This window comes from Lichenostomus cassidix, chromosome 14 (assembly GCF_008360975.1).
Source record: "Lichenostomus cassidix isolate B80296 chromosome 14, HeHo_3.0, whole genome shotgun sequence".
Lineage (NCBI taxonomy): Eukaryota > Metazoa > Chordata > Aves > Passeriformes > Meliphagidae > Lichenostomus > Lichenostomus cassidix.
This window is the reverse complement of record NC_139495.1, coordinates 3,278,673-3,306,528: the sequence shown is the minus strand read 5'-3', so window position 1 is coordinate 3,306,528 and position 27,856 is coordinate 3,278,673. Positions and strand designations below refer to the sequence as shown.

Here is a 27,856-nt window from a genome sequence, read left to right as displayed (position 1 = left end):
CAGTCATGGTGGCATTGGTGGGATTTTGGCCATCCCAGTTCATATCTCACCACACACTTGATTTTAGCCCTTGGCTTCACACAAAGCAGTGGTGCAGGTCCTGTTTGCTGTCCAGGGGCTGGAGACGGTGGACTGAGGTGTGGGTGGTGGCTGCTCAGAGAAATGGACCTTCCTTGAGTCCCTGTGAGTCACTTACCCAAGGATGATGGTTATAGAATCCCAGAATAGTCCAGGCTGGAAGGGATCTCAAAGATCATCTCATTCCATTGGGCTCCACACCGAGAGGGAAATAGGAAGCAGGAGGCAAGGAGACGGAGCTGGTTCCCAATGTTTCACTCTTTATTTGAAGTTTTACATGCCACCAGCGTACATGAAAGTTGCACATTCAGAATTCGACTCACTACGAGGACAAAGGGCCAGATGCAAACACAAGTGTCAAACCAGCGCACGGATGGAGGAGCCCAAACCCAGGAGCTTGTAGGGATTTGTCACCAGGCTGTCACCCTGATGGCACCTGGGGTGTCAGAGGTGAACCCCCAGTTCTAGGGCCACCTCCCTTTGCCTTCTCCAGGGTTGTGAGCTGGATCTTCTCTCCTAACGTGGCACCGTTCCCTTTCAACGAGCTAAGCAAGCATTTTTGGTAACATCTCTACCAGAACTGAGGGTGTTTGGAGACCAACTGCCCATTTAATGCTTTCCTGAATTCCCCTTTCTATCAATGCCAGCAGTTTTTACAAGGAGAAACAATTTCCACCCGCTGTTTAGAGGGAGAGACGACAGAAATAGGGACTCTTACACTGACATTTTATTTTCAAAGAAAGTTTTGATAGAAAAACATTTTCCCCAGCAGCCTTGGGCAGGGAGTTGCAGCTTCCACTTCAAAGGACAAACTTCAAAAACAAATCCAGTGTCCTAATGGTTTTGTGCTACATTACTTAATTGTCATACAGCTAATTAGCAATGCCTGATTTCACATTCTCTGTACATAGATGAAGTTCACAAAAGAAGGGGCTACTTAAAAGAATAAATAAAACAAGGCACCAGGCAGCCAGGCTCCGACAACATTAACATAAAACGTTACACTTTACCATTTAAAAAACTGAAATAAAACCCCCATCATGATTAAACCTATATTGATCTGCCTTCCTTCAGATCTCATTGCTTTGGATCTCTGCAAGGAAGGGGGGAGAACACAACATGGCAAGCGGGGGCTTAGCCTGTGCCTCTGTGCATGTATTTCACCGGCGTGCAGCAGAGATCTTTAAAATTCTAATTATTTCCCTATCACCAAGTAAGATCGGGATCAATAGATGGTACAGACTGACCCCTTTCCTCGAGTGTCAGGGGGAAATTAAAAAAAAAGAAAGGGGAGGGCGAACCTAGAGCGTCAGAGGTCAATGCCACAAAACAATAGATATTGATGTCTCCATTCATTTCAAACAGCGGAAAGGTCAATGCCTCCCTTGCTTCATGTTTTATGGCTGAAATCCTGCTGCTAACAGCAACAATGTTAGTAGTCAGACCTCATCCATCCTTTTTTATTATTATGATTATTTCTAACCAGGTTAGCCATTTTGAAAATTTGACGAAAGCTGGGAGCAGCAGTGGGGGGCTGGGTAGGAGGAGAAGAGGGGAAGCTGCCCTGGAAATTAATGGAAGAGATGGTTTCCATTAGTTTTCAAGTCTGCCTGTCCCCCTACCTGTGCCCCAGTTTGTCCCTCACTGCCCCCTAAAAAATGAAAAGGGCCTGAGGCAACATCCCTTCACTATTAATCATTATTCCCTGTACAACATCCCAATTGGTTTCTATGGAAATGATTCTCCTGCCGGAGTACCCCGGCTGCCTGTGCATCTCAAAGAGGCAGGAGAGCTGCAGTGGAAGGAGACTGGGCTCTGCAAGACCAGGCACAGCTCCTGCACTGCCCTCCCTGCTCTACCAGCTCTGCTGGGACCAGCCAAGAGGGAATTGCATCCCCCTCAGTCAGGTGAAACAAGTCTTTTGCAGTGGAAAAGTCCCAAATTTCTACGGCCCTATCCTAAAAAAGTAGTCCTGGGAGAAAGCACCCAGCACCTCTCATGGACAGTCCCACACACCTGTCCATCGTCCCAAAACTGTCACAGCTCTGGACATCAGTGTGAGAGAACAGGTCCTGCTCTGCTCCCTGGGATCCCAACATGCCTGGCAGAGGAGGAGGCAGGGATGGGAATTAAAGCAAGAGGGGTTGTGGCTCTGCTGCTCTCAGCCCACACCAGCACCAGGTCTGCCCTCTGCTCCCCAGGAGCAACACCTCACCCAGAGGGGAGCATTCAGCACCCCAGAAGCCTCCTCCCCTTCCACAAATGAGGAAACTGAGGCCAAGCCCCACAATGTGTGTCTGGCTTCCAGAGTGAGATCCATGACTCCATCCTGTCCTGCCTCCTCGCACTCCCATCTCCTCCTGCTGAACCACCTCCCTGACAACTGACTGCAGTCTGAGCTCTCCTGAAGGGAGAGATCATCACTACACAGCCCCTTCTCCAAACTGCAGTGGATACACTGCCATTTTCTAAAGAGATCACGAAATCAGCTTTGCCAACAGCTGATGAAGCAATCCTTTAACCTATACTCCTCCTAAGAACCCCACAGGAACACAGATGACTTAGCCCCTCTAAATTCTCCACACCAGTGTTACTCCAGACCCTCCCAGCCTGCAGGAACCAAATGTCACTTTGCCAAATAAGACTTTGGACACGAGCAGAGCAGCGAATGAAGTTGAGTTTTACACAAGAACAGCACCTGCCCCAGCATATCCTTCTCCTATAGAAGCACAGACATAGTGGTGGTGGTCAAAGATTTCTGCTGCAGTTCCCAAAGATTGGATGTCTGCTTTGGAAGGCAGCAAGGAGCAGGCCAGCAGGGACTGGGATTCTGCAGAGGCACTCCCTGCAAGAAGGGCACCTTCTGGAATTGAATTCATTTGTTTTAGACTACGGACAGCGGCATCAGCAGGCTCAGAGATCACCTCATTAGATGCTCACAGATAGCGGGAGGGGGATTTCTGGAGAGGTGGGGACAGAGAAAAGGAGGGGGGATTTCATATTAAATAAAATCCAGGAGCACAACACCCCTCTCCCTGCTCCCCTCTCCTCCTCTACAGCTGCCCGCCGGAGCCTGAGCGCTGAGTGGGCTCCGAGTCCCATCCATTGCTCTGCTCAGAACATATGGAGCTGTGTTTAATAGCCCAGCTCTGCCAATTGGGGACTATTAGGGTGGGTTCTTTTCCCAGTGTAAATGTTGCAGAATATAAATTGTAATTAACACCGATGCCAAAATAGCACTTAGAGAAAATAAGCACATTATTAACATCTGGTGAATCCTGCCTGGAGTGCAAAAGCAGCGGAAATTCTCACTCACCATAAGAGGATTTGTAGTAGAGATATCAAGCACTGGCCCGGAGTTGGGGAGCTCGGGGTGGAAGGAAATTTTAACTCTTTATCACTATTTGGGATGCTACCTTTATCACCTGTGGGTGACCTTTCCTAGCCCTGGATATAACTGGTAGCATCCTCAGGACTTGTGACCCACTTGCATGAACACAGATGCCTAAACATCATATTCCTGGCAACAGAGTAACAGCACTGTGAAACATTCCTGGCTGCTGCTCCCCTCCAGCAAGACAGGAGGCAGGTGGATATGGACGTGCCAAGCCAAGTGTACAGCATGTTCCATCAGGTGACTCCAACCCCAAGAGCAAAGGTTTAACACCAGAATCAAGCAACAGCTAAGTTTCTGCACACCACTGTCCCCCAGTCCAGGTTTTCCAGTGGAACAGGAAGAGGTGAGGTGGCAGCACTGCCAAGCTCTTCCTGATGCCTCAGTGAGCTCATGGAGGTGGAAATCCCTGCTGAGGGAGGGAATGGCCTCACTCATACCAAACACCAGGATTCCTACACAGGACTAAACAGGTCCCCTGAGGCATCAGAGAGCTGCCTCCACACCCTCAGCCTTCCCTCTGCCCTGCCCTGAGGCCAGAGGCACAAGCAGGACAAAGCAACTTTGCCAACGCTTCAAACAAGGCGGAGAAAGCAAACACCCTTTGCCTAATCCTCGCTGGTTATCCTAGGAAAGGAAACAGGCAGAGCTGAAGTAGCCTGAAGTGGACAGAGCAGCACCTCGTGTTCCTGCCAGAATGTACATCTAATCTGCTGAAGTGAGGGAGGAGAGAAGAAAGCTGCTGGAGAGGGAGAGAGAGGTTCAAACAGGTGGGTAATATGACAAGAGGTAGAAAGAATGACCTCATTGGGGAGAGTGGGAGAGAAAACAGAGGCAGGAGCACTCACCTGAACAGAGCAGAACCTGAGGCAGAGCCTCAAACACTTGGGGAGTGCTCACAGCTCAGCTGCAGCATTCCCAGGGAGCATGAGCTGGCCTCACCATCCTGCTGCCAGCTGCACTCCAGACACTGTGCTGGATCCATGTCCTGACAGGGGAAGGGACAGAGCCTCAGGAAGACAGCAAACCACCCGGGGTTGGTCTCAGCAAGGCACAAACCTGTGCTAGCAGAGCCTGACACTTTTACCTGCTCCTTACTGTAACCTCTCTGAGCACAAGGGTTATCACTGCCTGGCTCAAGATTTACACCTGTGGGACAGAATTCCAGGCAGCCTCACACGGGACTGACTGGAAAGTAAGGACAGAAAGTCCTCCAAAGCTGGGAGATGCATTTTGTTCTCAACTGGCTTCCTATGAACACTAAGGGCAGAAGAGCATTAGGGAGATGGCATCTTGTGTAGAAAATACTGACGAGGAGATGGGCACATCATCTTTGGATGACTCTGGGCCTCCCCAGGAAAGCAGAGCTCAACACATTCGGGATTTGGGTGAAGTTAGACAGCTCTGGTCAGCAGCTGCTTTGCAGAAGACAGACCTGGTGTGCTACCAAGGGGAATTCTGCCACTCAAAAGTGTAGCTCCAGGAATTCGTTACTTGGCTTTTGGTACAGCTGTCTGATGCTTTTAAAAGTGCTCAGTAAATAAGGCAATATGAAAGTGATCCAGACCACTACTGATGCCTGAGGAAGTTCTGTGGAGCAGAGAAGCTGACTGAAATCACACTGTGAAAATACTTCATAACATCTCTAAAATTAGCATGAGCTCAAGGCATGGGATATAAGGACAGAACTGGAACACTACATTCCCATCTACACTGCAAGACAGACTGCATATAAATCAGATCTGAGCCTCAATTTATTCACTGTAGGCACCATCTACCCTAGGACAAGAATTTCCAAAAGAGCTGAGAACTTCTTCCACCAGACCAATGGAAATAGCATCAGCAGGAACATATCATGGTCAAGGTGTTAATGACCTTAATTTGTTATTCAAATATAAAAGAGTCCTTGTGGTACTTCTCAATCAAAAAAAAAGAAAAAACCTCCTTTAAATATCTGTGACTGCACGTGTGTGACTACAAATGCCTATTTGTAACATAGAAAAGATGTGATGCACTTCAACTGAGCAACACATTTTTGTGCCTCTGAGCTGGCCTAGGCTTTCTACTTTGCCAAAAACAGACCGAAGCAAAGAATGATTTCCACCAATATCACAAAGCACACTGCCAACGTACACAGGGGCCCTTGGGACAGACACCAGGGGACACAGGGGAAAGAGCATCGTTAAGTCAGTTTCTCTTACCTTTAACTTCAGTAAAATAACAAAACGATTCATATTAACCGCAAGGAAATACTCATCAGATTCCACAAGCCTTTGAGACAGGATTTTCAGATGCAAGCAATATCCAATAGATGTTTCCCCACTGCAAAGAACCAGCTTTTTTTATTTTGCAATTGCACCTGGTTAAAGTGATTGTACAGCATCCAGTGAGGCGGCCAGGAGCCAAGGATGGGCAATCCAGGCCAACAAGAAGCTATTCCATGGGTTCACGCTGACTTGTCCTTTCCATGCTGTGACAGTCACCACCACAAATTGGGAGGTTCCTCAGCCACTCTGCTTTTAAACAAGGTAATTTCATCCAAGTGCCGCATGGGGACATCTCTGATGACCTCTGTCAAGTCCTCGTGAAGCAGAGGGAAAATGACGACATTTAACGCAGGGCGTTCTGCCTGGAAACTAAATCAGACACAGGTTATTAGCCAAGGAAAAATACCAATTCTCCAGTGCAAGGGAAGGGGATGGCCTGGGAATCGATCATGCAGGATGGGGGCAAGGAAGGGCTGTTCAGAGGAGGCAGGAGGGGCAGCTAGAACTCCAGGTCTCCCACTCTTCCCTCTCTGTGTCAGCAGGGAGTTCAGGCGGGGTTTGCACCCCTTTGCAGTCTGCTAAACTGGCACAAGCCCAAATTGCACCTAAAATCGGGAGGGAGGAAGACGTTTTAAAAAAAATATTAAAAAATAAATCAAGACATGTAGGTATTCTTAGAGGATCAGAGATCCCAAGAGCTCTGCCCAAGCTGGGCAAGGTGCTCAGCGATAACAATTTAAACCACCTGCAAACCAGAGGCAAGTTGCAGAGCCATTAGGAAAATCAGGCCAGAGCAGTGTCAGGCATTCCCTCGAGGCTGAGCCTGGGATTATCACTTCAGGCTGGGTAGTTCTGCATGCAGAGCCTACACTCTGCAATTAGAGCACAGGCAAGTTTAGAAAGCTCAGATGTGCAGATAAGCATTTAAGTGTGCTCACACTCACACACTGCAGCCTTCTTTTTAATCCAGGCTGCAGAGCAAAGGAAGAGATTTGCAAAAGTTAAAGCCATTAAACAATTTAAAAAGAACCGTACAAAAAAAGCCCAAGTGCCCATCAGCAAGTACTCTACATGACAGCAACCTGTGAGGAAGAGAAATAGTATTACTCAGTGCAGTGTAACAAGAGTTCAGTCTTTTAAAGCTGGGGGGTAAAACTGTAGCATAACTACCATTAAGAGTTATACCTCAAGACAAAGATTTGTGACTCCTAGTCCTGTGCCACCAAGATGCTCCCTCTGAAGGGTGTGACAAGGACCAGTTCATTATCACTCTCAAGGAGGCAGAGTCACACTGGCAGCACCAGTCCCTGGAGGCTGAACGAGGCTGTGTTGGGTCGAAAGAGAAGCTCACTGCTCAACAAACTTAGACAGGTGAGTGCCTGGAAGATTCCCAGCTCATCTCTAGCTCTGAAATGGCCAGATTTCTGTTAAACAGCGAGGGAATGATTGGAGATCCAGCTGCTGGAAAAACACATGAAAATCCCAGGTAGCAACACAGCCACCTGAAGAAAGGAACACAAGAGACTGGCATTTCTTGGGAGACAGAAAGGATATTCCCATCCACAAATGATTTGGAGCAGAGCTGCCAAATATATAGCAGACAAACTTCCATTCCTAGGCTAGCTGCTCAGTCTTGCTGGGTTGAATTAATTTGCCTGAACCTAAGTAGCTGCAGGAATAAGAATTTCCAGCAACAGAACTACCTGGGGCAATTTTATATCTCTCTGCATCACAGACCTGCCCTTCATGCCTCATGCCTTAGGGCTGGCAGAAAAGGACACAGCTCCTCAGTGCATCTGGGGGCTTGTGTCAGAGCTGTGCAGCTTCTTACTTCCACAGCACTGCCCTCAAGAAATCAACCAGCAAATAACTGCTGATCTGGGAGGCAGCTGGTAAAGTCTGCAGTGAAATCACATAAAATACAGCCAAATGTCTCTTTGATAGTCCCTCCTCTGCCTCAGCTCTTCATGTTTCTTATCCAACACCACAGTCCTGTAGAGAAAATCTTAATAGACCAAGTTTACTGAAGTTCAGCAAGGAAGAAAATGCCATCTCCCCAAGGGAAAGAAATCTCTGCTTCCTTCTTTGTATATAGACTCTCCCAAACTGGATCTGAGAGCTGCCTTCTCAACATGTACAAAATTGTAGTTTATAAGCAGCCTTTACGTGTAGCTATAAAAACAAGAACCCAGACAAGTTTACATGATGAACTGACACCGAGGCACGTGAAAAACCCCAGCACAGTAAGTGTCCCTCCTAAAGAGGCTGGGTTTATACCAGGGGTTTGAACTTGATCTTAAAATAAGAGGAAAAAAAAAAAGAAAGCTTTGTAATTTTCTCCCCCACCTCAACAGGAAACTGTATGTTACTGCAAAACTTGTAAATTCCATACCCCAGCAAGTTGACGCCGGAGAATTCTTTCCATGTACAATTTGCGTGATTTAAGAAAAAAAAAAAATCAAATGCACATGGTTCACTATTATTCTCAGCTAAATGTGCGTGCAAAGCCTCTCCTTTAACTGCCTGTTAAAAAACACCCTGATTTTAACGAGCAGCTGTCATAATGTTAAACTGGGATTAGCAGTTCCCAAAAGCAGCCTCCCTCTGCAATCTATGCTCCTTTAGTCCTTCCCCGGAAGGCAATTCCTTTCTTCATACACCTGTCCAGGTGGGCTAGATTAACTGAGAGGCACTTAGAGCACTAGTTCGAAAGGCCCCAGGCATGGGGAGGAGATAACAAGAAAGGGAAGAGAGTGAGTTAATGAGTTGCAGAACAGCTCCTGTAATCTTCTTGAGGGTTCTTTCCTCATTCCACACCTGGATGGACTTCAAACTCCATCCACCTCTGCAAACGCATGGCTTGTAAAATTAAAACCCGAAGGACAGAGAGGGATGTTGACCTAGGGAGACAAAAGAGCTGCAGTTTCAGACATGAAGCCCTGCTTTTTTGTTGGTTTTTTTTTTTTTTTTCCAAGGGAAAAACGCCAAGGATATGCTTGCCTGCTCTCTCCTACAAAACCTCCAGACTAAACTCATCATGATTAATTAAATGAAAGCAAGTTTTCTAGGCAACTGCCTAGCAGCCCCTTCAAAACAGGTCCTTTAATCAGAAACAACCACTGGGATAACAAAGAAAACACCTCCCCCCACCGCTTATATTTTCCAGCATAACCTCTGGTCCAGCAGAATCAACACCAAACCAACAACCACCCAGCAGGAATTTCCACAAGGAGGTTTCTGAAGCGTCCTCATGTGGATGTGGACCCAGAGCAGACCTGGCCTCAGCAGCTGGTTGGAATCATCCATGGAGCTGGGAAACAAACAGTGAAGCACACGCTGTGTGACAAATTCCTCCTGGCATCAGCAGAGGTACACATCTCTCCGCTCTTGGATCTTGAACTGGTTGTATGTGGATGAAAGGGTTAACGATGCTTTGCTATTTGTCTCCAGAATTATCCCAGAACAGGTGTGGACTGGACACAGTAAGGTTATTTTCAACTGAACAGCTTGGTAAATAGCCTAACACTAGGCTCTCAATTACTTCAACCACTGTGGCAGGATCCAATATGTAGGTCAGGGACAAAGTCAAAAAGAAAGAGAAAAAGTCTAAAGCAAGGCTGCACTTTGATCAGATTTCCTCGATTTTAGCAAGACAAAAGAGTCCCTCCCTGGAATGCAGTTATCTCCTGGCAAACATCGACATGCCTCTCCAGAGAGGACAGTGAGTCCCCAGGAGATTCCACCTGCTGATAGATCCAAAGGGTAGCCCAAAGCCATGGGGAATCTCAGCAGCCAGACTGGAAGGATGGGTTATACCCCCCTGCACCACAGACCCTGGAAGGTGACAGCTCCCGTGTTAGGTACTGCTCAAACTCACCTTCTGTACTTGTAAGGAAAGGATAGGGCAGGATTTGAGTCTGAAGAATGTACTTCCCCTTGAGATTTCCAGAGAAACCCAAGGAAAGTCCTAAGCCAAATCAGACATTTCAGCACATCCCACTTTACAGAAGCTGGCAAGCAGGACCGAGGGCATGCAAGGTGGGATAATTAAGCACTGCCAACAAAAGCAGAACACAGCAGATAAAGTGAGGAAATACAGTGTATCAGGAGTGGATCAAGGCCACATCTCTGACCTCCACAAACCCAGCTGAGCTTATGGGAAAAGGAGCTCTAGAGGAGAGGAAGGAAGGAAATGAGGAGAAGTTTGATTTGGGGGAACAGAGCACAGCGGGGACAGAGCAGATGTGGGCTTTGGTTTGCACAACTCTCACAAACACAAACCAGTCTCTGCTGCAGTCACACAGCTTCTCCCCTCTCTGTTTTGACCTCCTCCACAGCCTGATGAGCTGTTTCTGGAGAGGCACAAGTTTCCCAAGTGAAGAGCATTCAGACCAACTCACTTTTTGCCCTGTATGCAGCTCTCTCACCTACATGCACAAAGCCCTGTTAATCCTCTGCCAGGCACAGCCTGTTTTTACTGGAAGACTTGCTCACACCTTGAAGCTCAAGTGTGGCATCTGTCTTGAAAGCTCCAGCCAGCATACCTGAGCCAGCCTGGAAACTCCCTTCCTGAAGCATGGCATGGTGGAATGGAGGAAGTGCCAGGACAAGCTGGAGCAGCTGGCAGCAGCATGACCCAATATACACACACACACTTTTCTCATCGTCTCAGGGAAGGCCAAACACTTAAGATTTGTTCCACTGGCCGTGCCCTGACCTTAGTACCAGGGAGCAGCAAATCTCTCCTTGCTTACAGTGACTGCCAAAGAAGCTTCTCCAGAGCATCTTCCAAAGAAGACTCAGCCATGCTAAAGAAACTGCAGGTGGGATTCTCCCAGGCCCTTTCTCCTGGAAGCATGGAGAACCTTTCCCTCCCACTCATCCCCCAGAAGCCTCTCAGGGGGGTCCAAAGCCTCCCCACACTGACTCTAAAGCAGATCAATTCTTTAGTGCCATTCTCTCTTCCAGCCCTGCCAGAGTGCCAGCTCTGAGCAGACTTCCAAACCTCAGAAATGGGCTTAAAAAGTTCCCAATGAAATCTGTTCAGATTCCTCTGGCTGCTCCTAACTCCACACAATGATATATTTTTGCCATAAAGTGTTTTCCTTTAGGGATGTCGTCCATTCCTTCACGTCTACGTGGACAAACCAATATTCTCCCCGAGCTTCTGATTTCCCCATTCTAAGTCCCATCCCTACAGTCTCCAACCTGAGACCAAGGGCTGTAGAAGGGACTCTGGAAATCACTCACACACATCACTGCCAACTCTCCCATTATCTTCAACGCAGCTTCTTCCTTTGCCACTGCACTGAGCCACAGGGAAGGAGCAATAACACATCAGACTCATCCCGAGCCGAGGCAAATTACATCTCTCTGCTGTGGTTTCCCTGTAAGGCATGAATGGCACTCTGCTACTTCTCCTGTGAACTGAGGTTTGTATCAAACACGCCTGCAGATTGAGGTTCCTACATTATTTTGCCAGCTGAACTCTGCATCACTCAAATGTGACTGGACAATTAGAGGGGGAGGGAATAAGAACCCAAAGAGCGATGCCAGAGCGCCCAGGACACGTCCTAGGGGAGTGCTCTGCCAGAGCAAGCTGGAAGTTATTTCCTAATCTCTTCCACAAATTAAAAAGCTACTGCAATAACTGCTCAATTAGATTTATTTTACTATGGAAATGCTTTAAAGCTGCAGTTAATGCTTCCGTTCAGCCTTTTACACCCTCATGAAGAGAAAGCACGACAGTGCTATTCCAATATTATTTCTCAGCCAAGAGAGAGAAGACAATCCTTGAAAGTTATTTCGTGTACAAACCAATCTGCCCACTGAGGAAGGTTTCAGAACTGAATTCCTTTCAAAACACATGAGCTGGCAGTTAGAACGAGCCATTTGGGTCAGCCACAGGAATGCATTTAAAGAAGGGGGTTTGTCAGTACCCCCAAAAGAAGATAAATTAATATGGCAAACTGGGGATGGTCCCACAAGCCCTGCTGGCTCGTAAAGTATTTGAACCCACCCATAAACAAGATCCCTGGTAAAAGCAAAGGTGTCTGAGCCACACCTCACGCATTCAACCTTCGCCAAGCCCGCTAAGGAATCCTTGGGCAACGCAAACCGACAAGGATGCAGTTTGTTATTCAGTCTGTGACAGAATGATTCAGGGGTTTCCAAGAGCAGGAAATGAAACAGACAATGAAAGCTTGAGCAGGATGCTAATGATTCACTACACCAGCCTGGTGATACATTAAGTCCTCTGCAATCCCACTTGTGCAGGGCCCGGAGCGCTGGGGCTGGCAGGGTGGGATCAGCAGCCACTGCCGGCAGCTCTGGGACCAGGAAAGGCAGCAGTGTACCTTCTTCAAGGTCAGAGGGAATAGAAGGTGCTGAAGGGATGCAAAACCAGCTTGAAAATCTTGGATAAGCCCTAGGTGCTCATAGCAGCTTTTTGCAGGGTCAATAGGACTGCAGCAGTCGGGTGGGCAGCGCAGGAGCGACGCTGCAGGACTCGGCTGAATTCAAAGATGATCTTGCAACCACCTACTGCCCCTACAGCCTCCTCCACCCCCTCTAACAGTAAATGAGAGCCCCAGAAGGGATTTTCTGAGGCTGAGACCACAATGAGAATCCAGGCAAGCAGAATGTTGCAGGAATATCCAGGGCAAGGGGGAATGCTTAGCCCTGAGGTGAGCAAAAATTCATTTGTGATAGCTCAGTCCTGTGCTGAATGCCAGGAGAGGGACTGGCTCGCTCAGCACTTTCCAGATACTCAGTTTCAGCCCTGTGCTCCCACCTGGAAGCCCTGTTTCTGCAGCTGAATCCCAGGAGGCTGCTTCATCCCTTCAGAGAGCTCATGGCTCTCACAGCCACACAGGGCCACTGGCATCAGCAGTTTAAGAAAAAGGGAAGATCCAGCCAAGAGCTTCACATTAAAAAAGGACAATAACAAGCATGGGGAAATTTAGGTAATGCTACAGAAGACTGAAGAGGAAGATCTAATTCAGACAGAAAGCTATTCCTAGAAAGTGGCAGGAATCTTATTGTGAAAGTCATTTCAAACTAAGCAGTGCTCATACCTGACACACGCACAAGGCAGGGTAAGTTTGTGTTTCTCTTCCTCTGGCTGTGGATCCCCAGAACCAGCAGATTGTCCTAAATGAGTAAAATTCTCTGCACTTTCCAGCACTGGTTAACCCCAGAGTGACCTGGGTCACAGAAACACAGAATTTTTTACAGTGGAAAAGTCCCCTAACACCAAGTCTAACCATTCCCCCAGCACTGCCATAGTCATCACTGAACCATGTCCCCAAGTGCCACATCCTCACAGCTTTTAAATCCCTCCAGGCACGGGGATTCCACCACTGCCCTGGGCAGCCTTTGCCAGTGCTTGACAGCTCTTTTGGTGAATAAATTGTTCCTAATACCCAACCTAAATCTTCTCTGGCACAACTTGAGGCCATTTCCTCTTGCCCTGTCCCTTCTTCCCTGGGAGCAAAGCCTGAGCCCCACCTGGCTGCACCATCCTATCAGGGAGTTGTGCAGAGCCAGAAGGTTCCCCCTGAGACTCCTTTTCTCCAGGCTAAACACCCCAAGCTCCTTCAACTGCTCCTCATGGCCTTGTGCTCCAAACCCTTCCCCAGCTCTGTTCCCTTCCCTGGATACACTCCAGCCCCTCAGTGTCCCTCCTGAAGTGAAGGGCCCAGAGCTGAACCCAGGATTTGAGGTGTGGCCTCACCCGTGCTGAGTTGCTCAGGTGCTTTGCAAAACCATCTGCTGGAGAGAGGTACTAGTGCAGCTGGGGAACACAAGCAGGGAGCTTAGGATAGAATCACGACCCCACAGCTCTGGGGGAATGCTGCTCCAGCACCCCGGACAGCCCCAGCCCTCTACACCATCTCCCAACAGCTCTCAGGCTCCAGGAATTCACAACAGCACCTCTGGGAGATGTGACCAGCTGAGCCCAGCTGCCCACCCAGCACCCCAAAACACACTCCAGCTGCACCACAGTTTCTCTCTTGGATTCCATTTCTATAAATCACAGCTCGCCTCTACGCCTTGACACTTTCCCCCTTCTTTATGAAGAATCCCAAATGATGCAGTCTTCTCAGAGGTTTTTTGTTTTGCTTTAGGGGTTTTTTGTTTGTTTGTTTTTATTTTATTGTAGCTTTCTTGATCTTTTTCCAAGGTGTTTTTCCAAGGACTTTTCACTGGCTTGTATTGTCTGGTGTTGTAGAGTCCTTGAAATCACTACAATGATAGGAGCTATCTAAACACTTCAGCTAAAACCAACAAAATTCTAAAGGCACACAGTGGAAAATAAAAATCTGTCCTTGAAGCCAAGGGGATATTTGCTGAAGCATTTCCCATCCCCTCTTCCAGCCTGTTTTCTGATGGCAAGCCTCACCAGGAAAGCAACTTCTCCTGCACATTTGTGAAGTGCCCAGTAACCACACCATGTAGCTGTGCAAGGCTGAAGTCACCCAAATTCCTTGCCCACAGGATTTTTGGGGCAGAAACATACAGATACATAAATACGATTATTTATCACGCAGCCCATCGGTAAACGGTAGGAACCTTCCATGGGTCACAGCTCCATCTACTGACTCTTCCACAAAACAACACTGTGGAAAAGCTTGGGAAAGCTCCTGGAAGGCTCATCTCCTTAGCCCTGGGTCTGTGAAAGAATTCAGAAACAATCCGAGCACAGCAGCTCAGCCCAAAAGGGCGAAGCAAATTTATCTTTACTGCAAAGAAGCCTCTTGGCACAGCAGCAGGTCTGGGGTCACGCCTGAATCTACAACCACAGGGCCTCAAATTGTGGTATTTTAGTGTTTGTGGAATGAACGCTGCAGTGGTTTGAACAGAAGAGTTATTTTAACAGGGACAACACGTGCTTGGAGCTGAGCACTCCAGCAGCGTTTGGGTCCAAGCATAAAATGGAAAACATTGTGTTCATTGGATCTGCTGCTATCTGAAGTGTGGCAGCAGCTGAGCACCATGTGATGGGGGAGAAAAAAAATGTCAATTTACACAGAAACTGAGACTAGACCACCGTCACATGTGAAATCGGAGGAAGATCAGGGAAGTGGATATGGATCACTCAAGCCACATCTCCCACTCTAACCACCACGCCCTTCTTATGTGCAGAGCATCTCCCTGAACCATAAAGGAGCTCACCCCTCCCATTCACACTGAAGGAAAAAGAATAAAGAAAAACACTGCAATGATTTATCTGCCCAGAGGGAAACAATCTTTACAGTCTTCTCTACAGCTCAGAGGAGACCTTGCCCTTGCAAGTCTCCTGTTTGCTGATGAGGCTCCAGATGAGCCCTGTTCTGCTTATTGTGTTTCATTGCAAAAGAGCCAGAACTGAATCAGAGGCTTTTAATGACTCAAATACACGAATCAGTTTGTCCCAAATAGCAGCAGATTTCAACCAGAAACTGCTCACCAGAAAGCTGGACACCACAGGGCCTGGTTCAGAGCTGTCACAAGACTAAGAGACATGAGAACAACTCTCTTTTCAGGCCAGTGGAACAGAAATACATAACACTAACCTCCTTTTACAGTTAAAAAAAGGGAGAGTTTGAGAAGCAGTTCAGGCTTTAAGCCATTGGTGTGATGCAGCAGATTTAATTCCCAAGATCCCATCACCACACCCTGTATATTCACCATCTTCCAGTACAATTCCACTGCTGAAGCCAGTCTGTTCTCTCCAAATAGATTCTGGCCTCTTCTGTTACCTAAACCCTCCTCTGCATCCACACCTGAAAAAGGACTTCCCTGCACCACATTGCATTTTCAAGCCCTCTCAGCTCTACCTTCTGCAGCAAACTCCTGCTATGTGCCCAGCCCTGGGTCTTTCCCATTCTTACTCACATTTCTCCTCTCTTTAGAGGCACTGGGAGAATGGGATTCCCTTTGGCCCCATCCCCTTGTTCAAAACCACCTCTCAGCCTAAACACCACCATCTCCACAGCCCTAAAGCAGGAACTCTGACCCTCAATGGCACCTGAGGAACATGGATCAATTGCCCCAGCTCAAGAAAGGGAGCAAACAAAGGCTCATTGAGGTCCCTTCTCTCACCTTCTCCTTCCCACTCCCTCTCCATGTTTCACACACAGCATCTACACCCATACCAAACAAATGGAAAAAATTAAGGAAAAATCACCTTATTTCATTCTGGCACAAGGACAGATAATTTCTAGTTTGCTGCCCAATGTAAAACTTGAATTAAAGGGACACCAGCAGCATGCTTTTAGAGGAAACCATGCTGTGTGAATTGGAGCCTTACCCACAGGTTTAAGCTCACACACAGATTTTACTGCACATCTCTCTGCTTTGGAGTAGCAGGCAAAATGCAGTCAGAAAGTCACTTTCTGACCCCATCCCGAGGCACATTTGTGCAAGGAAGGGAATGGGATCACTGGAGAAGTCACGTGGTTAAAGACTCACTGATGGCTCGTGGAAGACTCCAGGCTTTGCTTACACATCATTTCCTGTATTTTGTTTCTTCCATTTTATTACTAGAGACAGTTGCATGAGAACAGGATCTTTGTTGCTTAGGAGAGCATCTGCTCCCACTGCTTATCCTCCTCCTGAAGTCATAATCTTACGTGACATCAAAATCGTTTCCAGAGCCACCAATTACAATGTCACAGAGGATTATGACTTCAGGTGTAGAATTTGCAGTGGGAGCAGATGCTCTCTTCAGCAAAAAAAAAAAACCCAAAACCCAACCTTCAAAAAACCCTGTTTTCATACAAGTGTCCCTATTAATAAAATACAAAAGAAGAAAATAAGTTTGACAGCCAGAACTGTCGCTAAATATAAAAATAGTTTTTAACATTTCCACGAGGCATCAGCTGCTCTTTGGAAAGTTCCCAAGGTTTAGATTATAAGGAGGTTCAGAATGTAGTGAGAATCAGAACATGACAGAGAAATAGAGGGAGAAAAGACTGCAGGATGGTGTATTACTGCTCAGTAAGAGGACATTAAAATTTCGGGCAGTGCTGCAACAGCACCTCAGCAGGGAGGAAAATAAAAAAAGCGAACTGCAGATTTTTGGTTCTTTCTAAGGATCCCCAAAGCACAACTGAAATCAACCCAGCAATGTTTGTATAGATATGAAGCCCTGTGTAAAACCAACTCAATGAATCCTTGTCGCATCACAAGGAATTTACTCAGATGTTTCCACCAATCCCTATCCCAGAAGGACACAGAGGCTTTCAGAGGCAGCAACAATCTCAGGAGCAGTTTGGTAGGGAGCTAATATAGTCACAGCCTCCCCTGGATTTGATCCACGGAAACAAGCCAAGTGTAATAAGTCAGTTTGAAGCTGGAGGAAGGCTGGGGGGGAGGAGCACCCTTTAGGATGCACTAATAACGCCGTGTGATTTGAAATTTTTATTAGAGCTTAACAGGGCACAGCAACAGTAGGTGACAAAGAAAACAGACCGAAGGCGGGGAAATAGCCTCATAGAAAAAAGGATAATAATGGAAAGTCTGCTGCATGGGAAATATTTTGTAAGATGACTGCCATTATTAGAAGATTTCCAAATGCCAAGCGTAATTAAAAGCTCTCTTTTCAAATGCAGTTCACGGCTCACACACAAACGTTTCCCACCACGTGAGCCTCAGAACGCTGCAAGGGGCCAAGCAAAATGCATTTAAGAACTGCCAAACGTGCAAAGGCAGTTTGTACCAATTCTCCCCCCTCACGCACCCTCCGAAGAAAAAAACCCTTCACAACAACCCTTTAAAGGCTTTGAATTGCACTGCCAGGGGATTATCAGTAAGTGACATTTACAAGTGATTAGAGGACAGAGAATTATCTTAGTCACTTGTGGGAAAGGAGGAAAGCTTCAAGGTCAAATCTCTCAGTACTTAAAATGTCGGCAGATGTTTTGTTTACACAAAAAGTGTCATTTGATTTATGATGGAGCTTTGCAGAACTCCAACTCGGCCAACGGAACTGCAGAGAACATGGGTGGGAATGGAATCAAAAATTCATCCAATACCTTCAAATATTTCACTGATTCACTCTTATTAAAGTAAGAGGCTGCTTTACATGCCAAACAGTTACACATTACCTATTAGCTCCTTGGAACAAGCGCTCCAAGCCATATAAACCTTGGCAAGCAAGGGAATGGAGATAAATCTTCAACAGCTCCAGAAATCCCACATCCACCCCTTTCCGCACTCACCTCCGGACAATGGACTGCTGGAGATTTTTGCAAACGGTAAGAGATTCTCCCATAAACATGTGGCACATGATGACCTCAAGGCAGTTGGCCATGAATGACATCACTGCGTCAGACTGCAGAGTCCCACTCCGGGAGACGATGCAAAGCCGCTGGAGAGAGGAGCAGTGACTCAGTGCCTGGAAGAACTGGGCGCCTGCACAGAAGTACGGCTGTTCCAGCCTGCAGGAATAAACAAAAACAAGTCAATGGGCAATTCATGCCTGGGATGCTCTCAGACAAGAGGGAAAGACAGCACATTCATGGGGGGCTGGCAAATGGATCAAGCAGTGCCTCCAACCCTGAAGGACAAGGGCACAAAGAGGCAGGAAGGCCCTAAACTGCAGAATTCCGGCGCCCAGCTAGTGCAACTGTTAGTTACAACCCTGGAGTAACCCCAGTTTTGCAAGTTATCCACAAAGTATGGTGGGTGAGACAAGCCTTGGGTCTGAGCAGCAGATCCATTCTGGTCTCACAAGCACAGCCTGGCTTCTGCTACGTGACATCCACCAAGCAGGTGATGTGGATTTAGGAGCCTTCTGTTCCAGTGCACAAACACTGACCAAACTGGTCATATATTCAGTTTACTGCCTGGGGAGAAGAAGGCATGAAAAACCCACAGCGCACACAGGGTGATGCAGAACTGGGGCCAACACAGTGGCCACAACCACCCCTGGCAAAGGATCAGAGCTACTGCACTCCCACAGGAAGAACAACCATCATCAACCCAACCTTTACCTTAACCACCTGGCCCAGGGAAGAGAGACAGGATCCTCTATCACGGTGATCCAGCAGGACAACAAAATGACACAATGAAGCCACACCTGGCCATCAAGGGGTCTGTGTTTTAACCAGCAGCATAACTGGGTGACTCCCTCACAGAAACCAGCCTGCAGGAAGCTGAACCTGCTCGGGGCCTGTGCCACCAGGAGAGATCATCTGCTTAGTGCAGATTTACTACCGGGCTTCAGAGCACTTGGGAATCTCAGTCATTGGGTCAGGAAAGCCAAGAGCTCCAAGAAGGTTAATCCATTAGGTGATAACAAGCTGTCGGGCCCAACCTGATCTGGATAATCTCTGCATAGGCTTTGTAGTATGCAGGGGTATCTCAGCAACTTAATCCTGTTAATTGATAAATTCTGTTTCAGTCTCAGCCTGCGGCTGCTGTCAGGTGGCAATGCTTGAAGAGATGCTGAGAGCATATCAGCACTTTGGGTAACAAGTTAAAATTAATATTAAGGGAATGGGCAGCCTCTTCCATTTTTCAACAGCGTTTTTGGGTCACCGTAAATTTAGGACAAAAAGCACAGAATCTCCAGGTTTCCAGGTGAATCCCTGGGACACAGCAGCCACACCTGCAATGCCGCCCCTCATTCGCTAGGTGGCAATGTTGCTTAGGAATAGTCCCTTAAACTTGCTCCTCAGCCTGGAAAACTGGGAAGGAAAAAAGGGTGGAAACAGCAGGGAATTATTCAAATCAAAAGGAAACTACATTATCAAGAGGAAGTGTTAATTTCCAGAACCACCTTAAGCTAATCTTAGACTTTATGCAGGAAACAAGAGTGACAGCTTCCATCCAAATGCAGTACAAGGAGACACCCTTGTTCCAGCCTTTATTCCAGGTTCTGCACTGCCTCCCATCTGTATTGCTCTTGGCCTCCATTTCAAAGCCTCAGGAAACTACAGGGCCTGGGATGAGCAAAACAACGCTGCACACCTAAACCTCCTTCCCCAGCCCTCAGTTCCTCCATGGCTATTTTCTCTCCTCAAGGTTAAAGACACATTCACGTAACCCAAGACCTTGTGCAACTGAATTCCCAAGAGCTGCCATCCCTTGGATGAGAGACCAGCATGGTTCTCTCCCATAATAAATGGGAAGTGGTGGAATATTAAAACCTTCCTGAGGTGTTTTAGCACCCCTGGTTCCCCTCACTATTGCAGTGGATCAGGAAGAGGCACATAAACACCACACTAATTTCAGCCACACTATCTGAACAGTGACCTCACTGTTACAACTGCACAGCATTTTGGACCTGTTTCTGAACAAAGGGGAACAATGGGACTGGCAGATTCTGCAGTTTCACTAAAAGAGGCTGATTTAGGGGGGAAAAAAAGAAAAAAAACCCATCTCTCTAAAGTGATATGTTCATTGATGTTGATATAGACTGGTGGCAAAAAAAATCACAGTTCATGCCCTTTGCTTTCACAAGCACATTTTGGCTACCATGAAGCTCCTTTGTGCACCCTTTAGGATCAGATCTTCAGTAGGATCCTTTAAATCCTGCCAGGAGAGAAACACCAACAGGACAAACTCTAAATGTGGAATGTTTCCAGTACATTATCAAGAAAATAAATAAAAAAACAGAGGTGAGATTTTCATACGAACCAAAGGCAGACAAATATCTCATTGGGAAACCTAAAGAAAACTCCACATTATCTAGACAGTGTAGGATTCTCTTCCTTCCTGGAAATGTAAGAGATGTGCGTGTACACAAAGCCAATAAGTCAGCAAAGGCACATAGTATTTAACCAGTCCTGACAGGCTGCTTGATCCCAAATATGCAGCATGCCCTCTTTCTTATCTAAAAGGAAGGCAGTCACAGCACTTTTTGTCCCTAAAATGCTGGTTAAAGGGCATATCCTGAGCCCTCAAGAAAAACATGCAATGCCTTCCCATTCTCCACAAGTCAGGAAGGAAAATACCCAGTTTTCAAGCCACTGCAGCTACTCTGGACCAGAACACTTTTAACAGTAGCCACAACAAATCACACATCACATTTCTGGAGATCCACAGACAAAAATGGGAGATGTTCAAGGGCAGCCCCTCACCTGAGATCTCTCAAACACTTGCAATGTTTCAGCATGTCCATGAGAGCAGACATATAGACCACCTTGCCCATCATGCCCAGGTTGGCCAAGGAAAGAGTCCGCAGGTGCTGGCACTGCAGCCCAATGTTGACGAGCCCAGAGCCAGTGAGAATATTTGGCAGCTGTGCTAAGGTGAGGCTCTGCAGATAAGTCAATTGGCTAATGGCAGCTACCTCTGAATCCCCCACACTCTGTGCCCGGACACAGGGAGGCAACGAGTTCCGAATCGCTGGCTCGTTGCGGGGCATGGCAGAGGAGAAACTGGACCCAATTATTTCCAAGGTTTCCAAAAATCGGAGGCTTCCCATCAGAGCCCAAAACACTGAAGACTCGATCTTCTGATTTGCCTGGTCCCCTGAGTTCCTTGGATATGTCTGTATCCCAATCCGAACTTTCCTTCCAAATGTTTGGGGCACCAAATTAGGTGTTGTGGGAGGTTTCTCCACGCTTGCAGCGACATCTGTGATGGAGCAAACTGGTAGTGCTAATGAGAGCAGGTGTTTTAGCCTGGACAGGAGCTGGCACAGGTGGTTCCCTATGCTTTCAGAGCTGTGGTGGTGAGCTGCAGACAGGTTCAGGTGCCTGAGGTTGCAGCAAGACACTACCAGGCTTTCCAAAATGCTGCTGTCAATGTCATCTTCTGCTTTCCGAAACAAGGACTCTGGGGCCAGACAGTGAACGCAGCCACTGAGATTCAAACTGGTCAGGCTTTTAAGATCCTTCCCACCATTAATGACCCTCTGGATCAGGTGCCCACCAGATAAGGTGCATCGGCTAAAGCTGAAGTAGAAAGGGTTGTTGAACTTCAAGTGTTGCAGGAGCCCAGAGCCGTTAATCCAGGCTTTGGGCAGTTGTAAAGCATCCAGACGAACATTTCGAGCCATGGAGTCCAGGAGGTTTTTGGTGGCTCCTGTCTCTGCAAAGCTGCCAGGGGCAGAGATGAGGAAGGCGTGGAGGTTCTCAGGTGTCCGATCACTCAGCACTGCCAAGTACAGCCTCACCACCTCCTGATTGACGTAGCCAGGAGCCAGCCTGGCGTAGAAGATGCGGAGGTTCTGGTAATGGGGCACGTTGCTCTCGCCTACCATGAGCTGCCCAGAGAGCATAAACCCCTCCCGTGAGCGATCGAGGATCTCAAAGTAAAGCAGCAGTTTCTCAAGGCTGGTGCAGCACGGAACAACACCGTAGGAGGGTGTGTAAAGGGTTTGCTTCAGCTCCGAGACACGGCTGAGGGTGGCTTTGCACTCACTGCTCAGCTGGCTGGCATCAAACCCCGGGTTCACATCGATGGCCAGGGAGCGCAGGTGCTGCAGGGTGGAGAGCATCTTGGAAAGCCGGAGAGAGGTGACATGGCACCCAGACAGGTTCAGCTTGACCAGGTTCTTGCACCGTGTGACGTGGTCAATAGTGGAGCTGGGCAGCCAGTAGCACCCAGCCATGTTCAGCTGGTAGATCTCCTTTCCAATGTCTCTCATCAGCTGCTTCACTTTGTCTTTGTTCACCTGCACCGAAACAAAACCACATCCAGTGAGATAGATGGCAATGGTGGGCACTGACTCAGTTTCCCAGCTGGGGATGGGGGTAAGAGTGGTTGGCACTTGGATTATGTGGCTCATCCAAAGGTTTGGGGATGGCAGCACAGCCTAAGAATTATCACACTGCTGGCAGCTCAGTCTGCCATGCTTTGGACTCTTCAGATCATACTTCCTTTGCTTCTGCAGTCCTGCATTACAGACTGGGGGGCCAAAGCTGCTCAGAACCTGAGAGTGGAAGGGAAAAACCACCTCCATTTTCTACCAGAAATGCTATTTCAGCAGAAATGGCTATGTGCAGAAACTCAATTTGAAAGAACAATGTTTCCATTCTTCTTCATTCAGTTTCCTCTTTTGGAAATGAGCAAGAGGGGCTTCCCCTTGCCTGCACTGGCTGCTACAGTTCCCATTAAATGTATCACCCTTCCCTCCCAGGCTTTATCTTTGTTATAACAAGCACACAATTTCTGGTTTTGCTGACTGCATGCCTGACAGCAACACACATAGGATTTTTTTGCACAACAACGTGGAAAACACATTTTGAGAAAATGGTAACTTTACATAATCACAGCTACAAATGGAAGGTCATGTTTACTTTCATTTTAGCTTCCAGAAACATGGAGAAGAAAAGTTTTCACTGACAGTATTTTATATGACTAAGGGAGGACAAAGCTGCTCTAATAAAGCATTCTGGAAAGCAAATACTTTTATAAAACAGTGTACTGTGTATTTGATTTCAGAGTTCAGGAGCAGTCTATTTATGGAGACACATTGGAAAGTTCTACTCCTTGGCATTGTTTTTCAGAAGTCAGATTTGTCTTCACAGCTAACAGAGGAAGCAAGCTACTTTCCCCACCTTATAGTCCTTCTGAAGCTGAACTGTGTGTGTTAGACTCTTGTCAAGGCAAAGTGTTGCAAGTTTCCTGCAGGTTCTTCTGACATTCAGGACCAGGTCTGTGCAAGGGACGTAGCTGAGGATGTGCAGAAGGATCTCATCTGAGAACTCCATCAAGTTGACTCCATTGCTTTCCTCCTCACTCTCCTCACTTACGACCTCCTGGGGGGAAAAAAATGAAAAAGAAAAGGAGAAAAGCTTCTACTAGCTCAGAAATTTCAGGAAAGCTTTTGAGAAAACAGACAGCCCAACTCCCATATGGATTTTTAAAGTGAGACAAAGCCCAAACGCCTGGATCTTTAAATGTTCCATCTGTATGAAGAAAACAAAAGCTTTCCCTCAGAACAGAATATGGAGAGAGTGCAAAACTTCACATGAAGCCTTTCGCTTGGCCTTTCACTGTTGGCTAACATTCCCATTCATTCTACTTTGCAACCGGAAAAGTAACGGTCCATGATAATTCCCTAAATATATCACAGCAGTCTCTTTCTACATCTTTCCTCCAAGCGCCACCCGTTTCAGTAACCTTAAGAGTTATATAACCATGCATATATACATATAGATACAGCTATATATATCTGTTTACACATCCAGACACACACCAGCACTGCAGTCCAGCATCACCCGCAGCTCTTGTGCAACACATTCACACCTTAACGACAAAACCACAGCCCACAGTGGCCCTAAGGCCAGGGCAGCTGCTGAGGGCAAGGGGGCTGCTGCACCTCACCGCCCCCGTGAGCCTCCAGAGACACCCGGCGAGGGCGATTCCGGCACACCGGCCGAGCGCCCTCCCTGCCCCCGAGCCCCTGAGGGCCCCCGGCTCCCCCAGCCCCGCAGCAGCCCCGGTTACCGGCGCCCCGAAGCGCCGCTGCGGAGGAGAAGCCTGGGCCGAGCCGAGCCTCACAAGCCCCGACTCACCTCTCCGCAGCGGAACATGGCGGCAGCCGCGCGGTCCCGCCGCAGCCGCCACCGCCTCGCCGGGCCCCGCTCGCAGCGGCCGCGTCCCGGGCTCGCTCCCGCCGGCCCGGCCGCCTCACGGCTCTTCCGGCGCGGCCATGACCCGGTTCCGCGGCAGCGCCCGCCCAGCGCCGCCATCTTGAGCGCGGCACGGCCGCGGCGCGCAGCCATCTTGAGAGCGGCGCCGCCATGGTGGGAGTGGCGGGGCAGGGGAGTCAGGGAACAGCGGCATCGTTCCCGTTGGAAAAGAGCTCTGAGGGCATCGAGTCTAATCTTTGACCGAGCACCACCGTGTCACCCGGGAAGAGCACTGAGTGCCTTGTCCAGGCTTTCCTTAACATCTCCAGGGATGGTGACTCTGCCACCCTCCCAGGCAGCACATTCCAGTGCCTGGTAACCCTTTCTGTGGAAAAATTATTCCTGATGTCCAGCCTGACCCTCCCCCGGCACAGCTTAAGACCATTTCCTCTCATTCTGTCCGTTGTTCCCTGGGAGCAGAGCCTGTCCCCCATTCCATCTCAGTGGGACCTTCATGGAAAGCAAGAAGGTCCCCCCTGATCCTCCTCTTCTCCAGGCTGAGTCATCCCCCTCAGCCGCTCCTGGTGCTCCAGACCCTTCCTCAGCCCTATTCCCTTCTCTGGACATGCTCCAGTGCCTCAATGTCCTTCTTGGATTGAGGGGCCTGGAACTGGACACAGCATTCAAGGTGTGGCCTTACCAGTGGCGACTACAGCGGCAGAATCACTGCCCTGGTCCTGCTCATCACACTATAGAATCCCAGAATGGTTTGGGTTGGAATTTGAAAGATCATCCCATTCCATCCCACTTCCATGGGTAGGGGCACCTTCCACTAGACCAGGCTGCTCCAAACCCCATCCAACCCGGCACTGGACACTTCCAGGGATGGGGTGGCCACAGTTTCTCTGGACAAGCTGTGCCAGGACCTCCCCACCCTCACAGGGAAGGATTTCTTCCCAATATCACCATCCCACTCCTCACTGGTTTGCAGAGGGCCATGCAGAATCACCCAGGACTGCTGTGACACAGCCATCGCACACAGCCATATCCAAGGGGAGCAGCTGGCTCAGCACAGTGTAGCTCCACATAGCTCTGATCCCAAATCTCAAGTACAGACAGGACTGGAGCGCTGGAATTTCCAGTTACGTGTATGCTTCAGGAATTTTGTTCATAGAAAATGTGTTTTAAAGATGACCCATAAAGGAAGATGAATAAGTTGCTATTTTCTTCCTGCTTGATTGTTGCCATTTAAGGCCGTGAATTACATTAAGGGTAAATTGGGGGTTTCACTTAGAAATAGCAAGTGCCTCAAGTCTTGATTATGTATTTTGCTTCTAGGCCTGCGAGGAGCTCTGGAGTCAAAGGAAAACCATTTTTAGCTCTTAGATGAGGGAGAGCCTCTGTAGAGGATCTGTACCTGCTTTGTTTGTCATGCGTTTAACTTAAATAAAAGGTAATCACAAATTAAATCCGGAGGCCTTTCAGTCAAGACCGACTCGTTTGACATCTGGGAAAAATACCAACCTATCATATTTGCAGTCACCAGGAAAAGCAGAGACCAGGGTGGAGGAGACCTACATTTCCAATGCAAATGGTAAATAAAACCATCAGTGAGTCCTAAAGGCAGAGGGAAGGCTCTGCCCAGAGAGCCAAGGCGACTGGAGCAGCCAGCATTTGGATTAGCCGTGGGTTCCCTCCAGCCCTGGGGCATACAGGGACCAGACAGCATCTGACAACCCCAAATAAATATTGGGAACAGAGGCCAGTGTAAGGGCCTCCTGAGGAGAAACCAGGCTTTATAAGAGGAGCTGCATTTGGGGCTGGTGATCCACCAAGTAAACAAGCAGCGTGTTGTTGCAGATCAGACGTGGAGGTTGAACACGAGGCCGAAGTGGGCAGTAAAAAAGGAAGGAATTGGACATCTACACCGAGCTCTGGCATTTCTCTTCATGGTCCTAGGAGATGGACAAACAGTGATAGGGGAAACCCTCCCTGCTGTGCCTCTCTTCAGGAATGTTCTTCTCCTTGTGGGTAGACTCTGGTTCATCTTAAAACCAATACAAGTTTTCTTAGCCCAAACAAGGCAGGCACATATCATGCTGTCCCAGCCCAGGCAAAAAAATTCATACCAGTATCAAGATATTTTGCTTTGTATAAAACAAAATATCTTAATGTTCAAGGCCAGACTGTCCTGGGGAATTTATATTTTTCCCTCTGGGAAGTCTTGCTTCAGTTTTCTCCTCTGATTCTTCTTAAGACTGATACAACCTGAACATCTTTTTTCCAGCTTGACTGAAGCCCAGCTGGACTGCGGCAGCCAGGGCACTTGGTATGCTAGCTCCACTGCTGGAAGTGATTCTCAATCCCTGATATGGTTTAATACTGTAAGGCCTGCTAAAGTGGATTACAGATGGGTATAATGCAAGTCAGGGCAGGCTCCAGGTCAGCAATCCTGCAAAGAACAGCTTCAGAGACTAGGACTGCTTCTGCCCCAAGCACAGCCAATATCACAGACCCATCCCTGAATGGTGCCTCAGAATGGCCATTTTCTGAAGCTGATGCTTTGCACCCTCCAAGGAGACTTCTGCAAGGAGGCCAGTTTAATTTGAATGCTCTGAGATTCCCTGGGATTTTTGCACACAGCCAGCTGGCACCTCTCCTGGAGGAGCACATGCTCACTAACGAGCGAACAGGACCCTCCCCATCCAGGGACCATTTCTGGTCAACTGTCCCTGACACAGCTGAGAGACAATGAGGCCCTTCAGGGCTAAATCCCAAGAGCTGCAACCGTCTCCTTTGCCAAGGACATCACTAATTCCCGGCGGTAGCTTGATTCCATAAGCAGCTCAGTGAGGTGACTTTCCAGGTCATCAGCTAATGGCAGGTGAAGTGCCAGTGACTGTCTCCAGCAGGAGCGAAAGTTGGGAATTCTGAGGGAAGAAAGGATGTAAAATGTGTTTGCTTGAGCTTAGCCTTGAGCTTAGCCATCTCTCCTGGGGCAGTTTCAGGGGAGGTAGGAAAGGGCTGGGTGTTTTGGGAGGATCTAGAGCCAAGTCCTGCCGTCTCTGCAGCCTGAGGAATCCTGGAACATCACCATGGCTGAGGCAGACAGGGAGACACACTCAGTCTGGCCTGTGGGTGGACATATTAAACCTTCTGGTCTCCCCACAGCCCCTGGCTATTTGTGTGCTGGAGAGGAGAAGGAGATAACCAAGGCACTGATTATTCCCTACACAACTTCTCCTTTGAGTCTAACATGGCTAAAATCAGGACATGGCTCCTCTACTGCCTTCCCTGAAAGGCCTCTTGGCATTTCCCAACCTCTGTGAAACACTGAGGGGCAAATTGAGCCCTTTGAAACTCCATGGCAGAGAAACTGCAGTTAAAAAATCCCCCTTCTTCCAGCACTTGACGTTCCTGAGAGGAAACCACTCTGGGCTCCCCCGTGCTTGCTGGAGTTGGGAGCAGTGAGTAATGCTCGAAGTTGTCCCTGCCCGGCACCACATTCTTTTCTCCAGCATGTAATGGCCCAGAGGAGGGATAAATGGAGCGTTGCTGGAGCAGCCTGCAAAGTGGCTCTGCACACCATGGCCTCACGCTGG

The 27,856-nt window shown here is 48.2% G+C and overlaps 1 protein-coding gene across 4 annotated transcripts; it reads right to left on the bottom strand.

The window, feature by feature from the left end:
* Positions 1–318: 318 nt before the first annotated feature.
* FBXL18 (F-box and leucine rich repeat protein 18) lies at positions 319–24,358 on the bottom strand. 4 transcript variants are annotated; one of them, XM_085074501.1, is made up of 5 exons: positions 24,198–24,358; positions 23,238–23,438; positions 20,811–22,351; positions 17,946–18,164; positions 319–6,108 (listed from the first exon to the last, which is right to left on the bottom strand). In XM_085074501.1, exons 1-5 carry the CDS (start codon positions 24,213–24,215, stop codon positions 5,952–5,954), a joined length of 2,136 nt encoding a protein of 711 aa, XP_084930627.1. In that variant the 5' UTR covers positions 24,216–24,358; the 3' UTR covers positions 319–5,951. The 4 variants fall into 4 exon arrangements, with proteins under 4 accessions (XP_084930627.1, XP_084930630.1, XP_084930628.1 ...); XM_085074504.1 differs by lacking the exon at positions 24,198–24,358 and adding an exon at positions 23,879–23,998; XM_085074502.1 differs by lacking the exon at positions 319–6,108 and adding an exon at positions 6,140–6,821.
* Positions 24,359–27,856: the final 3,498 nt, after the last annotated feature.

What these genes read in the sequence shown, in the direction of transcription:
- FBXL18 (XM_085074501.1), bottom strand. An exon ending in AGCTTCAGAAGGACTATAAG is followed by an intron (nt 22,352 to 23,237) that starts GTGGGGAAAGTA and finishes GTTTCGGTGCAG; the next exon opens with GTGAACAAAGACAAAGTGAA. An exon ending in AAGTGTTTGAGAGATCTCAG is followed by an intron (nt 18,165 to 20,810) that starts GTGAGGGGCTGC and finishes TTATTCCTGCAG; the next exon opens with GCTGGAACAGCCGTACTTCT.